Raw genomic sequence first — 16,718 nt, 5'->3', positions numbered from 1 at the left:
ATATATATATATATATATATTCCACTAAATTAAAAAAATAAGTTAAATTTCAATGCTGTAGTTGTAGTTCATTTACGACTGGCGACGACTGAGAAACATCCGATGATCCAAAGACATGCCATCACAATTTTGATCCCCTGCAGAGGTCATGGCACCCCCCGCTTCAGTAGCCCGACGACCTGCATGCGAAGTCGAGCACTTTACGGTAGAACAGTTTAACGAGGACCCATACCGCACGACCTCGGTCCCTACGCAGACTGATCCACGTGGTCACCCACCCGTACACTGACGACAGCCAGAGATGTTTTATTCATTTTTTTATAACTGTCGTTGAACAGCCGACCCAATTTTTTGGGTTTACGACTACTAATGTTCAACTCCGTAGCTTTGTAATTTTGAATCCAATCCAGAAGACAAGGGAACTCCCGGATCAAGTATTGGGAGAAATTTTGTCTTCGTGGAGGAATTTTTGATGGAACTAACCGGCATTTGCGTTACATGGAGAGGAAGACCACGAGAACTCTCACGGTTAGCCTCACGGCAAGGGGACTCAAACCCATGATCCGTCTACCGCTGAGGATATTTCACGTCATCTCTGTGGTTGGTGCAAGCAGGATGCGGAATTCGTATCGACCAGCCATCGCTGGGATCGAACGCTCTCTACCCTGAGCCATCGCGGCGCAGCCAGTGAAGTTTTTATTTTATTTTATAGCCGTCGTTGAACAGCCGACCCAATTTCATGGGTTTACGACTACTTACGTTCAACTCCGTAGCCTTGTAATTTTGAACCAATCCAGAAGACAAGGAAACTCCTGGATCAGTACCCCCAGAGGTATTGATTTGTTGTGGGAACATGGAGGACTTTGAGACTCGACAGATTTAACGTGCATCAGTCACCATTTACTACACGGGGAGTCTTCGGCCGGCGAGGATCGAACCCACGACCTCTTGGATATGGGCCCAGCGCCCTACCGACCAGGCTATCCCGGCCCAGCCAGTGAAGTTTGACTTCAATGATCTGCTGGGAACCGTGTCTTAACGATCAGTCCACTGAGGGACTGAAATTTCAATGAGCTGCGTTCATAATTTCGCCAAATTCAATATTTCGTTTTAGATCAGATTACAGGTCACGTGATTTTTCCAGATGATAAGCGATTAATAATGGTTGGAGTTAAAGCTTTTTTTTCCCCATCATACTAGCCGTGCATTTTTCCATATATATCTTTGCGCTTTCACGAGTCTATGATTTGAAGCATAGATATGGAGAGATTCTGGACTCTGCGCGAAAAAACAAAACCAGAATCCAAAACTAAAGCTGATGCGTTTTCAGAAATAAAAGAAAATATTTTTTAAAATGATAAAGAAACTGTAGACTTTACAGAATCTCTCATTTTATAATAGGAAAGGAATTTTTTTTAATAAAAGTATTTCTGTGTTGTTGTTGTTCATTTACGTCGCACTAGATCTGCACAATGGGCTATAGGCGACGGTCTGGGAAACATCCCTGAGGATGATCCGAAGACATGCCATCACAATTTTGATCCTCCGCAGAGGGAATGGCACCCCAGCTTCGGTAGCCCGACGACCTGCACGTGAAGTCGAGTACTTTACGGTAGAACAGTTTAACGAGGACCAATACCGCACACCCTCGGTCCCTACGCTGGCTGATCCAAGTGGTCACCCACCCGCACACTGACCGTAGCCAGTGACGCTTGACTTCGGTGATCTGCTGGGAACCGTGTCTTAATGATCAGTCCACTGTGGGACAAGTATTTCTGTGAGATAAGTAGCATGAGATTCTCCAAGTAGCGCATTTTTAAGATTTGTAGCTTTTGAAAAATAATGAGTAACCCAAAAAGTAGCGGGTAGCCCAATTCGATTTTGTGTAGCGGGGAGTTTAAAAAGTAGCCCAATCTGGCAACACTGTTCCATAGTTAGGACTTTTTTTAAACAGTTTTTTTTAGCATTTTTGAAACCAGTAATTATATTTAGAGCAGATCAATAATCTATTATTTATTTTGTATTTCGGTTGCTTTTATAAAATTATTTAAAGTAAAATGCCATTGAAAAAGAAATGGTAATTTTTTTAAATATAATTTTTCTAATAACTTCGTTTATATTTTCTTTTAAATATAATTTTTCTAATGCCAATATATTGAGTAAATTATGAAAAGCATATGCATTTATAAAAACTGCATTATCATTTTCCATTACACTCTTCAAATCAAAATAAAATAACTAAATTTGTTAATGAGGAAATATGTTTTCCTAATAACTATTTTCAATGTATATAACAGTTATTTTTAGTTTTCATTTCAATGAAAACCATAAACAAATTCATAGTTAGAATAAATTCAGTTCCAGGACTGTAAGTGCAACATTTGGGCATAATACCTAATTTAAGTTAATTAATGAGGAAACAAAGACAGTTTCATTTCGCTTTAATAATATTTTCGAAATAAAATGACATTTTATTGGGTAATACGCTCGTAATTGTTTTTATATACTTTATTTATTATGTCGGGGTTAAGAAGGTTGATCATTTAGGGATCCATACATGAAAAAAATTGGAAATCGCTGGATTTGAGAAAAATTAAACAAAACCGGGTCCTAAAGGTTTATTTTTTTTCTTAGCCTCCGGAGATCCAATCTTTAATAAATGGCAAAAAATAGAATTTTTACTTAGAAACATGTAGTTAAGAAGAAATTAAACTCATGCGCATATAACATGTTGCGTAAATTAAGCGTAAATATTTGTGAGATCGGTAAAGTCAATATGCTTTATGTATAAATTTTACGCAATGTTGATGGAATGAATTTATTTACGCCGATTTTCTGTTTTTTTATATAACCACTTTTTCGCATAATTTGAGAATTTAACTTGCATTTTGGTGTATTGTTGATGTAAATATTATGTAAAAATAGCGTCCTCCCTCTTACCTAGTAAAAAATGGTTGGTAAAATATTCGCAAATTTTTTCAGTTCAAAGTCCTTTGTTTGAAAATCACAATAAAGTTATTCCTCATAATAACACAATTTAAATAAACTTTTTTATCAAGAAAAGAAAATTTATAAACCATTTTAAAAAATGCAAATATTCAAAAACATGGAAGATAAAAATATGAAAATACAAGTGATATGAGATATGAAAAGATAAGTTGACACTTTTTGTTAAAGAAAAAGTTTCAATCTGAAATTTGATTTTAGTATTGTTACGTCATAACGTGTATTTTTAATTTTACTTTTAACAATGAAAAACCATTAAAGCATTAAATTTAATATAAAATATAAATAATTCTATTAAACTACAATATTATTTAAATTATTCCATTTATTTTTTTATTCGTGACATAATTTCAGTTTGTCAGGTGGATGGTACCTTCGCAATTTTGATACATGTACTATTTCTGCATTTTCTTTATTCTGAATATTCCTTTTATTTATTTTATAATTAACATCAGAAGTTTACTTTATTTACGTTTTTATCTTTTGCTTATTCTCACATTCAAAACTTTATTTTCGTTGACAATTTCATCATTTCGTTAACAATTTCATCAATTTAAGATTCTTTCTTTTATTTTTATTATCCTTATTTTTATTCTTAACTTTATTTTAATTATTGGTATATTTATTGCAATCTTTAACCTGGATTTTAGGAGAAATGTGTAAAGACAATTTGATTTTATAATCCGCAAAAGTGATCAGTTTTCGCCGATTTTGCATTACAACTCGTTTAACACAATCAATCACAAATTTAAACCCATTACATTCCTTTAAACCCGATATGGCATAAGGTAGTTCAGTATTTAAAATATAAAATTCCACTGACCTAGCTATATTTCCAATTTTTAAATTTAAAGTACATGTTTGGTTGAGTTTCAAAATACCTTGTGTTTCTTTTACATTAACAAAGTTTTTTCCTTCTTTTAGGACATTAAGTTTTCAAAAAGTTCAGTTGGGATGATATTTATAGTACTACCTGTATCAATATTTAACAAGATAGTTTTATTTGTCACAATCGGTTATTTGTCACTTTTATTGTTTTCATTTTTTATTCGTATGTATCCGGATACTGTTAATTGTCAATTTTGTGGTTGGCCACTTTCTTGTTTAGGCTGGGTTTGATTCTCTGTCATAAAAGAATTAGGTTTGTTGATACAATCTTGGCCCCAATGATAAGCATTAGTTATTCCAAGCTTACGGCAATTTTTACATGGCTTAGGAGGCAACTCCTGGGAAGCGTGGGCGTAATGACTTGTTTGTTGTTTATTTTTATGAAATCTGTCACTCTCTTTTTGAACTCTAATTCTAAATTGAGATTGTTGGTTGGAATTTTGACTTTGACGGAGAAAATGTTGGTTTTGTAGAGGATTATAATAATTTGGAGACATTATTGAATGTCCAGACTATATATTGTTGTCTATACCCATTAAATTTGGATTCTTTTGTTTAGTTTGGGGTAGGACAGTGGGGAGAATTATTTTAGAAACAATTGTGAGAATTTGGGTTCATTTAAAATCAAAAGTGTTTTAACTTGTGGGGGTAGTTATATGATCATTACTTAAATTTATTTTTCGACCTAACTTTTCAGTAAAATATGTATTCAGGTCTTTAGCTTGGACAGAAAATTTTAAATTTTGAAAATCATTAGAGTCAAAAGGAGGGGAAAGATAATGAACAATTTTAACTATTTCCTGATAAGAATTACATACAATTTAGGCAGTTCTTAATATATAATTTCAAAGTTGAACCATTAATAAATTTTTGAAAATTTTTAAACTTTCATTCCTCATTTAATTTAGAATCTATGGTTTGCTTTTTGAAATGTTTGGCAGTGAATTGAACACCAATGTCGGGCTCAAAGATATGGTTTATCTTTATTTATACTGGTTGCTCTATACTTAAATTTTGTAAACTAGCATTTAATTCATTTCCAGAATTATTAGCATTGGCTTCAGCATTTTCTTCCATCTTGAATTTAAAATTTTTGCCACACCGCAAAGGCATTCAAATATTAAAAATAAATTTCAATTATTAAATATTACGTTTAGAAATAATTTAAATATTGTAGTTGCTTATTTATCTTTACCCTAAGAAAAATATTAAAACAAACTTAAATTTTACAAAGATAATCAATTAATCATATACTATAACACGTAAAATAATTAAACCAAACTAAATATCCTGAACCATTTTTATGCTAGTCAAATGAAATCAATATATTGAAAAAAAATTCCTCAAGAAGAAAATATTTCAATAACAGTAAATAAGGTTTTCAAAATGTAAAAACAAACATATCTATTAAACAATAATAATAAGTTCAATGCACAAAAAATAACCATTTCAATTGAAAGATTAAAAATGAAAAAAAAAAATTCAAAACTTATAATCAAAATCTATAATTATTTTTGCTATTTAAACGCTAATTACTTTTACAATCGTAAAATTCCTTGAAATTATCACCAAACCAAAAGCACAGATCAACACTAACAAAATCAATTTAAATGCCATTAAAATGAATCAATATATTTCGTAGATAAATATATAATACTGATAAAATTTGTTTCATAATGTTAAATACAATCAATCCAATTCAACAACACCTCAAACAACATATTCTCTTTCACAAATGGAATCCGTTTTTCAATACGCTTTTACCGTGAAGAATCACACACGCACATCATCATCAATATTTATCTGGGCGCGCGCGCACGCACGCACGCACACACACACACACTATATGTTGTTGACGTATGCCTGTTTAGGCAGAGGGGGTGCAATTGTTCTTGTTTTCCAGTGGCGCCTTCTATGGCCAAGAATTCGACTTCTGCCACACCATACGTCACACCCATTTATAGGGTGGACCCATTCATACTTCCATTCATTAATCCACAGATCGTAATTTTGACCTGAATCAGAGAACGATCGATCTCCAATCCAGTACCCCCAGAGGTATTGATTTGTTATGGGAGCATGGAGGACTTTTGCAACTCGACAGATTTAACGTGCATCAGTCACTTTACTACACGGGGAGTCTTCGGCTGGTGCGGTTCGAACCCACGAACTCTCGGACATGAGCCCAGCTCCCTACCGATCAGGCCATCCCTGCCCTATATATATATATATATACACACACACATAAAAGGGTGTATTTTTCCAGAAGATTTAAGCTTTTGAGTCTAATAAATAGAAACTTGGAATATCGTCAACATAAATTAATTAGCATACACAGAGAATGCTTTCGAAACATTAAAATTGCATCTTAATACGTGAAAATCCGATCATTCTTTCGAAAGGTTTATCAGAATACCTGCCTGGAAGTAACGAAATAAAAAGTTTCAGCCTCCGAATCGTCCCGACCCTTTAAAATTGTTTTTTAGTGCGTGAAATTCTGATCATTCGTTCAAAAGAGTTAATCGAATGTTTCCCTTGAAGTAATTAAGTGCAAGATTTAAATCCTCAAGGCTTTCTCAACCATTGAAGTTGTAGCGTTCACAAGAATAATCAGAATATTTGACTTAGAGTAATCTTAAATTCAAGGTAAGAAGCTTTTCGAACCATTTAAAATGCATAATTTATTCAAAAGAATAATCAGAATAGTTGCCTTCGAGTAATATTAAGCGCAAGTTACGAACCCTCAAGCAATTTATTAAAATTGCATCTGAAATTCTGATCAGTCGTTCAAAAGAGTAAACAGAGTCATTTAAACTGCATCTTAGTGAAATTTCGATCATTCGTTTAATTTAGTAATCAAAATATGTAATTATGTAAGGAGCAAATTATGTAAGGAAGTGCAAGGTCTGAACTCTAAAAATTGTCACAATGTTTGAAATATACTACTTATAAAAGTATTAATGCTTGAAATTTTTTTTCAAAATCTTTGTTTAAGGCTTTCCTATTTTTTTTCACTCCAAGTGTCAAATTTTTGTCTCGTCTTATCTCACGAAGAAACTACAAATGCATCAAAAATTTATCTTATACGAATTTTTTTAAAGAACTGAATGTCTTTTCAAAATGTTTTCAATCGTGATTAGCATTGTTTATAGACGTCATTCTTAAATAACGTTTGTATCATCGTCCTAATCAATGAAACAGTAATACAATTTCAAGAGTTAGTTATGAGGATGGTTTCTGCCTCATAGTCATTTCTTCTCTTATCTACAATAGTCTAGCAATGACTTAAATTTATAAAATAATATTAACAAGAAATAACTAAATTTAATAATATTTCTTAAAATTAAAAATGAATGCTTTAAAATTAAAAATGAATGATTGTGAAGAATATTGCATATTAAGTCTGCTCATAAGGAAATAATCAATTGTCGTTGACTCTCCATGCACAAAATGGTGACTGGTGCTCATTAAATCTGTCGGGATCATTAAGTCCTCCAAGTTCCTATGATAAATCAATACCCCTGAGGAGTAATGGATCGGAGTTTGATGGTGCTCTGGTTCAGGTCAAAATTACGATTTGCGTATGGATGGATTGAGTGTGTCCTCCCTGTAAAATGAAATGTAAGATATGTATGATGTCTCCGGATCACCCTCAGGAATGTTTACCAGATAGTCACCAATAGCCTATTGTGCAGCTCTAATGTGACGTTGTGCATAGTACTCTTTGGCCAAGCGGCATCGTCCGCCAAATGCTCTGTAGTTAGTTCGTATCCAACCCTGGAAGTACCTCGGCAATGTCCTGATATCTGTTCTTCAGCATGACTAGGGCTTATAAACATATATCATTGAGAACATAACCCAGCATATTCAATAAATAAAATAAATTTGCATAGTGTTATTCCGTTTTTTAAATATATAGTGAAGCATTAAGAATCAAAAGTTTTCAGTGGTATTACATTACACCACTTTAGTACGAGATAGTTATCACCATTTTTGGTGTTTAGATACACTAAAATATTGTACAGGGCCCACAGTTGTATCCATATCATGAAAAAACACAATCGCTTTAGGGAGGTTATTTTTATAGGCTATTAAACAAAAAAGGGTAGCAACTACTTTACATCATAAGTGCTTTTCTGAAACTCCAGGCATGTTTTTTTGCACTCTTTGATATAAAGTAACTGGCACCATATTTTAGTATCCAGTAACACTACTATTTATAATTTGCATCACTAATATTTAAAATCAGCAACACAAATACCTATAATTTAAATTTGAGATAAGATACACATAAGAGACAGTAAATTATTTTTACGAGATAATACACAGTAAGAATCATTAATTTAGGATTCTTCATTTAGGAATCATTAATTAGGATAAAATGAGTATAAAATCATTCGCAGCACAAAGAGATGAAATCGAACTAGGCTTAAGAAAACGGAAGCTGCCAGTAATGTAAAATCATTTAATACAGTTCTCAGAGACTTAAAATATCCTTATTACAGAACGAAAAAGTACGATGAATTTTGTTTCAGTTGATAATTAACAGCGTTAAAAGTAACAAGAAACTATCGCCAGCTCATTCCAGATTGTGAACAAGCAACTTGCGACTTGACGTTTCTTAAATTTTTGACATTCAAAGAGGTCCAACATTGGTGTTTTCGAAAGTGCAGATAATTCTGCTAAAGTGTGAGATTTTGGTATAAGATTGTTCAATTTTTAGTGTTTGGATTTAAGTTACACCCTTTAAATCTCAAGTGAACGTTCTATTTCATGTTGACCCGGAATAAAGTGTTCCACAATTTGCTTGACATCTATAATTATAAATGTATAATTCTCTTCTACACCATATTCAGAGAGAGAGATTGATTGCGTCACAGATTTTACTTAACAATCATGTCATCTAATTTTCCCCTGGTCAGACGACGTAGGCGGCACCTGAGCTGCTATTCCTCTAAAAACTTCCACACAATGAGAGGTGTTTTAACTACGAAAGATTTAACGTGTATCTTGCTGTGTACACATGCCAGCTGCCATGATCGAACTCACTACCCCCAGTTCTCCAACCACCGGAGTGCTTTACTACTTCTTTCAGTGTTGACAGTATGAAATTATATAAAATGTTGACACGAGGAAAAATGTTTGTCGGGTAACAAAATGTTCGAGGAGTTATAACTAAAAAGAATAAAAAACTTGAAAGTGTTTTTTTTTTTAAATTCCATGATTAGTTAAAAAAAAATATAGATATTTAAAATCTTTTTCATTCATTTTAGAAGGATTTCTCATGCTGTTCTCTTTTAACTTGTCATTCAAAGTGATCATGTCGTTTTTATTATTGGTTTAGCATAAATATACGCTTAACGCTTAGATTTACTCTCTTTATTCTAAAAATATATACTTAATTTTTTCTTAACATCATCACATATAACTATAAATCTTAATTCTGAAAGATCACTTAAGTAGAACATTCAATAAATAAGAAACACATAAAAAGACAGTTTGAGAATAATCTGAAATTTTATGTTCGTAGAATATTGCATAATCTTTTTAATGTATTTTAATTGTATAGTAAAACATGCTTAACTCCTTTTGCTGATAATCGCTCATCATTTAAAAAATTTTTAATACTTTTTCAGTATAACAGTTTTTTTCTCACATTTTAAAGTTTATTTACTGTAATCAGCTAGTTTTTTTTATTGTATTTCATATTTGTTTGGTATCAATTTGTGTTGCGCTCAATTAATTACTTAAAATTGTAATAAAAGGAAACCTATCTATAGATTATAATAAAAAGAATTTGTTTCTCACATTCTAAGTACGACACACATTTAAACGATAACACTTTTTAAAATAAACATTCTTAAATGTGTGTTGAATTGGTAAAATATTAGTTTTTCGAAGCAGCTGCTCGAAGTTACTTAATAAAAGACACTTTAACAATACTTCCTGTAGTTTACTGTAGAATTGAATGAGAACTAACCTGAATATTGCTCTTAGTAAGCTCAAAGTTTTTATTATTAATTGCGAATTGCGAAGTTTTTATTATTAATTTTTTTTAACAAATCTTTTACATTTTGCATCCTAAAGACTTTATTTTGAAAGTTTTGACTCACATTTCCAAAAAATAACTAAAATACCTAGAATTTCTTTATTGTTTTAATTAAAACTTCAAACAATTTAAAATACACAGAAAAGAAATCATCTCTATATTTATTTTATTAAAAGCGTTATGAGTGATTTTAGACTAAAAACGAGTGGTCCTTCTATTGAAAACAAAAGTTTAAACTTTTCGCTTCACTAAACTTCGCTTTTTCTAATGGAAAATTTTATGATGTTTGTATGTTTTTGAATTAGAAAGAATTTTTAATTCCAATTAGAGCTTTGAAGTTAACTATTTTTCAATTAGCATCAAATAAAAATAAAAGTGTGTATCGTTTTAAAAATAATCAAAATTTTTACAGAAGTTCATACTTGCGTGATCGATAACTCACTTGATTTCGCATATCAATAAAACTACAGAAAATGTTCCAGATGTTGTATAACTAAGAAATGCGCCTAGTAGCGATCATTTTAATTATTAAGTAAAAAACTGTTTTTTTCTTCAAAAGATACGAAAAAATAATATATTAGAAGAAAAGAATTTAAAGATCGGAATAGAAGAAAAATTTTAAAACAATAAGGCTACTAACTTCTGAAAATAAAATTTTGATAGACAATTAAGTATAAACGAAAAAAAACCGAAAAATTATTAGTTTAACTCTTGTTTGATAAAAAAGGTGTCTTCAGTGTTCATTGTTTGTTATTTAGTTTTTCGGCGGTGATTAAGCGAAAAAAAATTCTTTTTTAAAGAATAGGAAGAATAAATTTGAAAGTGAATAATTTTTGTAAACGAAATAATATTTGAGGGTAGAATTGTGAGATTTTGATATAGAGAGTAGAAGATCGATTGGATGGGAGAAAAAGCGACGCCAAAAGGCGACGTGACTACTGGCAACCCTCTATCGATATTGGTAGTCTTGACTTGCTTCTTCTAATGCTCGCACTTCTCCTCAGGTATTCTCCTTCTTGTTATGAAACCTTTTCTTTAGATGCTCGTGTAAAAAAATGACTGAATCAAATGCAGATTATGCGGCAATTTTTGCCAATGACACATTGACTTTAATAAATGATTCAAACTTTACATCAACGGAGGAACCTGTCACTTGGGAATCACAAGTCAGTTTAGCCTTAAAGACATTAGTTGTGACTTGTATCATATGTTGCGCTGTTTTTGGAAATATACTCGTTATATCTAGTGTTTACCGAAATCATAAACTGAGGATAACCACAAACTATTTTATAGTATCTCTCGCTTTTGCCGATACTTTAGTCGCATTATTAGCTATGACTTTTAATGCTAGTCATATGATAGCTGGAAAGTGGATCTTTAACCAAACAGTATGTGATTTTTGGAATTCTTGTGACGTCCTATTCTCTACAGCTTCAATCATGCACTTGTGTTGTATTAGTGTGGACAGATATTACGCCATCATCAAACCTCTCGAATATCCTCTAAAAATCACTGGAAAATTAGTAGCTATCATGATTGCTACTGTTTGGTTAAGTTCAGGCCTTATTAGTTTCATACCAATATTCTTAGGTTGGTATACTACTGATGAGTATTTAAAATCTCGTGACCAAAATCCAGATGTTTGTGATTTCAGAGTAAATAAACCGTACGCTATCATTTCGTCAAGTGTCTCTTTCTGGATTCCATGTTTCATAATGCTTTTTACTTACTACAAGATTTATGTGGAGGCAGTTCGACAGGAAAAGTTTATGTGTAAGTCTCAGATGGCAATGGTGCATAATAGCGCGAGAAATAGCACGGATCATTCGATGGCTGTTCATGCTCCACCTCATCGAAATTCTCACGGGGATGATCCAGAAAGTGGTCAATCTACTCCTACAAAACGGAGTATTAATAAGATGAAACGAGAACACAAAGCTGCAAAGACTTTGGGAATAATTATGGGAGCCTTTATTCTCTGCTGGTTACCATTCTTCCTTTGGTATGTGTCTATTAGTATGTGTGGGGATGCATGCCCATGTCCTGAAATCGTTGTTCAAGTACTTTTCTGGATTGGATATTTCAACTCATCACTTAATCCTATCATTTATGCGTACTTTAATCGTGATTTTCGGGAGGCTTTCAAAGACACCATTCAAACCTTTGTTTGCTGTTGTTGTAAAGTTCCATGTCTACAGAATGAGCGTGCTAAAGCCATGCAGTTCAATTGTGCTTACAGATCAACTCAAGATATAGGACTTGTTGAGAATAAGTATGTTCGAGATTGAAAATCATCTTGGCTGGGTAAGCTCTCCGTCATTTCCTAAATTCTTGTTCAATAGTTAGTTATAAGTTGCATTGTTAAAAGGTAAGTCCTTACTTATCATTTGTTTTTTTTTATTTCGTTTCGTTTTTTTTTCAATTTCATTTGTTTATTTAAGAAAAAAGGTTGAAAATCGTTCTCCAGTAAACGAATTTTATTCACGAAACAATGAAGTGGAAAAAGGAGTAGCAAAACAATGGAATGCAAATTAGAAATAGCAAATCATGTCATTTTCATCCAAACAAAACTTTCTATCTCAAAAATAATTCAAGTGAAAAATAATGCGCGATTTTCTAAGTAAATAACAAAGTATTTTAGTGAACGTATATTTTATAAACAAGGGAGATTTTTCAATTTAGATTTAATATTTTAAGTGTCTTCGAGCGTATAGAATCACTATGAAGTTATATGCTGATCTATAACAGGGAAATAAAGTTGACTATGATCCAATATTTTTATCATTTATATAAGGCATTAAGTTTATTTAAAAAAAAAATAAAAAGAAACAAATAGTTCTTAAAATAATTAGATTTTTATTTCTTATAATTTAGAGTCTTTTGCAAAGCTTTAATTTTATGTGGACGTTGCGGAACATAAAAAAAACGAAATGCAATGAAAAATGTTTTGTTTAATGATCGGATTTACATGTATAAGGACTCAATGGTATGTGGGGATAACCTAAAATTGACTAATTAGTTAGAGCAGACGATATTTAAAGTTATGAAATTAGACTCACAAACCTATTTTCTCTGAATACCTTTTCTTCGACGGATTTCTGTCGATCAAAATATAGAGGTATCCAGGAAATATAATTCCTATAGTTTAGTCAGGTGAGAGGTAGAGACCCTTAAAGTTAATTTCACTTTTTACGTATTTATATGTTTCTTAAAATTTTGAATTGAAAGGTATACAATTTTTTGCATCATTTTGTATATATAAAACTTGAGCGAAATGAGTTAAATAGTTTCTGACAAATCAAATTTTAAATTGGTCAGATATTTAAAATTCAATTTATCAGGAAGAATTCGTCTGATTTCGGTCAAATTTAATATTTTGCCATAGAAAATTACGTTTTTTTAAATGATGTTAAACTTTGTATACCTAACAATTCAAAATTTTTCGACTATTACTAAATAAAATAATTAAAAATAATAAATAATTATTTCGAGTATAATTATATTTGAATAACCGAATTTTATAATTGCGCGTTCATCATTGTTTTTCAATTCGTCAAACAATTATCAAGCATAATACGCAGAAAGTAAAACTAACGTTAAGGAGTCAAACATTGGATAACTTTCCTGAAAGTACCTTTTTGTGTCTCATTTATTTATTTAAAATATCGTCTGTACGAATTAATTAGCATATTTGAGGTCTCCCTCCCCTTCAAATTTGAGTTGTAATACGTGAAAATTCGATAATTAAACCAAAAGTTATTCAGGGTGTTTCTATTTTTGTTGCGTATTATACATCTATACCTTTATTTAAAGATCAAAAGGCATTATTCCGTTGCAGTGTTAAATAAACAAAAATGTAAACGAACATATATTGATCAGTCGTTCCAATAAATCGAAATATTGCAATTGATTAACAGCAAGAGTGAAACGCGGGATCTATTGAGTTCATCAAAATTTCTTTTTTATTCACCTAAGTGAGGTATTGTCTATTGATAAAGTAGCTATATTTATAAGTAAATAGTATACGCTTTTCACTATGCTATGAAGCTAAATTCTAACAGAAAATTAAATATGTGTATTTCAAAGTGTCAATGGATCTTGAATGTTAAAATAGTTTACTTTAGCATGTGGGCATATACTTTTAAGGTACAAAATATAATATTCGGACAAATATTATATACTTCTAAATATTATTCATTATATACTTCTAAAGAATTCATGAGATGTAATAACATAAATTATATGGATTAACTATTATAAAATTTATTATTCAATAAATACATTATTTTAAGAAAATTACACTGTAAGCTAATCTATTTTGCTAAAATTTGTAAGTTAATTCATGATTTTATGGGGTTACAAAACTTCTATGATAGGAAATCTAAAGAATTAATTTATTTATGCAGCAAAATTGATTTGATGAAGACTCCCTAAAAATCTATTTTAAACAATCTATTGATTGTTTCTCTTTTGAATTAATTTAAAATGTACAAATTTAATCTGCTGATGACTGCTTCCCATAAAATCTCTATTTAAAACAATCAATTCATTGTTTCATTTTTGAATTGATTCAAAATTTACAAATTTGGTCTGAATGACTGTTTCCCTTAAAATCTCTATTTAAAACAATCAATTCATTGTTTCACTTTTGAATTGATTTAAAATTTACAAATTTGGTCTGAATGACTGCTTCCCTTAAAATCTCTATTTAAAAAAATAAATTCATTGTTTCACTTTTGAATTGATTTAAAATTTACAAATTTGGTCTGAATGACTGTTTCCCTTAAAATCTCTATTTAAAACAATCAATTCATTGCTTCACTTTTGAATTGGTTTAAAATTTACAAATTTGGCCTGAATGACTGTTTCCCTTAAAATCTCCATTTAAAACAATCAATTCATTGTTTCACTTTTGAATTTATTTAAAATTTACAAATTTGGTCTGAATGACTGTTTCCCTTAAAATCTCTATTTAAAACAATCAATTCATTGCTTCATTTTTGAATTGGTTTAAAATGTATGAATTTGGTCTGCTGATGACTGCTTCCCATAAAATCTCTATTTAAAGCAATCTATTAATTGCTTCATTTTTGAATTGGTTTAAAATGTACGAATTTGATCTGCTGATGACTGCTTCCCATAAAATCTCTATTTAAAGCAATCTATTAATTGCTTCATTTTTGAATGGGTTTAAAATGTACGAATTTGGTCTGCTGATGACTGCTTCCCATAAAATCTCTATTTAAAGCAATCTATTAATTGTTTCATTTTTGAATTGGTTTAAAATGTACGAATTTGGTCTGCTGATGACTGCTTCCCATAAAATCTCTATTTAAAGCAATCTATTAATTGCTTTATTTTTGAATGGGTTTAAAATGTACGAATTTGGTCTGCTGATGACTGCTTCCCATAAAATCTCTATTTAAAGCAATCTATTAATTGCTTCATTTTTGAATAGATTTAAAATGTACACATTTGGTCTGCTGGACTTCTCCCCATAAAAACTCTATTTACAACAAATTATTGACTAATATGCTCTTTCACTTTAAAAATGATTTATAGTGTAGCAAAATTGATTTTCTGTCGACAGCGTCTCCCCTCTTAAAACTCTATTTGAAACAATTTATAGATTGATAAGTAATTTCATTTTTAAATTGATTTATAATGTAACAAAATTGGTGCTCCTCTTTTCAAATAATTTATAGTTTGATAGGTGCTTTCACTTTTGAATTGATTTGAAATATAGAAAATTTGGTTTGTGGAATACTATTCCCCTTGAAATTCCTCCTAAAGTATAAATAATGTAATTTATTTTCATCTTGGAATTGATTTATAATGTAGTAAAGAAAAACAATTTTGTATGAAAATTACTAGATTTTGTTGTTTTACTTATTCCTTCCTTCATTTTTGGCCTTAGAATATATAAGTTAATTTGCTAATGATTAAATTTTTCTATCTTTTTTTTATGAAAGAAATATTTTTCTTCGAAGTGATCAATCGAAACTAACCATCTTGAAAGTGTTCAAACATTAAAAAATACCAACATTTTACGTTGAACTACTAATATTCTATCGCTATAATATGCATTAAAAAATTTTTTAGAATAAGTTTTTTAAGTGAGGAAAAAAAGCTTTTGTCAAAACTGACGAGATTAATCAATTGTATATTTAATAGCAAATTAACAAAAATTTAAAATTAGCTTATCACGTTTGTAATAAACAATTACAATTATCAATGTAATTTTAACATTTTGCCAAGCAGTATTCATCACTTTTTAAATAAGTTCATGTTACTAAAATATGATGCTGTTTTGAAACAAAATTTAAGAATTGACCATAAATGATATTAAAACACATTTCTGAAAACAACACTAAAGAATAGTTTAACATTTTGAAACTCTGTGTCCAATATATTGTATACCCTGATTTTTATGAAGGCAATAAATTTTCTTGTGCGTATTGAGCTCGTATTCAATAAAAATTCAAACATTTGAAAAGTAATACAGAAAAAAAAAATCTCTATTCTTCATTAATTTTGAATCTGGAAACAACACTAAAGAATAATTTAACATTCTGAGATTCAGTATCCAATATATTGGACAACATTTCCAATAATTTCATCATTTAAAATATTTTATGATTTTATTTCTGTTTATATGTCTTGAAAAAGCGATTATTTTATGAAAGAATAATTTGTTTTACCTTCGTTCGTCAGAATTTCTACAATAAAAATAATTAGAAAGATAAGGGATTTAATTCAAATACTTTTGAATAAT

The 16,718-nt window shown here is 30.5% G+C and overlaps 2 protein-coding genes across 6 annotated transcripts in view; one reads left to right on the top strand and one right to left on the bottom strand.

The window, feature by feature from the left end:
* The window catches only part of LOC107455837 (uncharacterized), a 105,426-nt gene extending 99,765 nt beyond the window's left edge, over positions 1 to 5,661 (bottom strand). Inside the window, exon 1 of the mRNA XM_043044692.2 lies at positions 5,431 to 5,661. The gene's annotated coding sequence lies outside the window, so the exon portion shown is untranslated. The remainder of the gene's footprint in view (positions 1 to 5,430) is intronic.
* A 5,203-nt stretch (positions 5,662 to 10,864) lies between these two features.
* The window catches only part of LOC107455838 (octopamine receptor beta-2R), a 114,272-nt gene continuing 108,418 nt past the window's right edge, over positions 10,865 to 16,718 (top strand). For 2 of the 5 annotated variants that reach the window (XM_021147614.3, XM_021147613.3), the window contains exon 1: positions 10,873 to 12,247. In XM_021147614.3, the coding sequence (XP_021003273.1) occupies positions 10,999 to 12,231 (1,233 nt within the window). In that variant the 5' untranslated portion in view covers positions 10,873 to 10,998 and the 3' untranslated portion in view covers positions 12,232 to 12,247. Of the gene's footprint in view, positions 12,312 to 16,718 lie in introns of all 5 variants that reach the window. The other 3 variants (XM_071187845.1, XM_071187844.1, XM_021147612.3) reach the window with 3 other exon arrangements.

This window comes from Parasteatoda tepidariorum, chromosome X1 (assembly GCF_043381705.1).
Source record: "Parasteatoda tepidariorum isolate YZ-2023 chromosome X1, CAS_Ptep_4.0, whole genome shotgun sequence".
NCBI lineage: Eukaryota > Metazoa > Arthropoda > Arachnida > Araneae > Theridiidae > Parasteatoda > Parasteatoda tepidariorum.
This window is presented reverse-complemented; position numbering and strand designations above follow the sequence as displayed.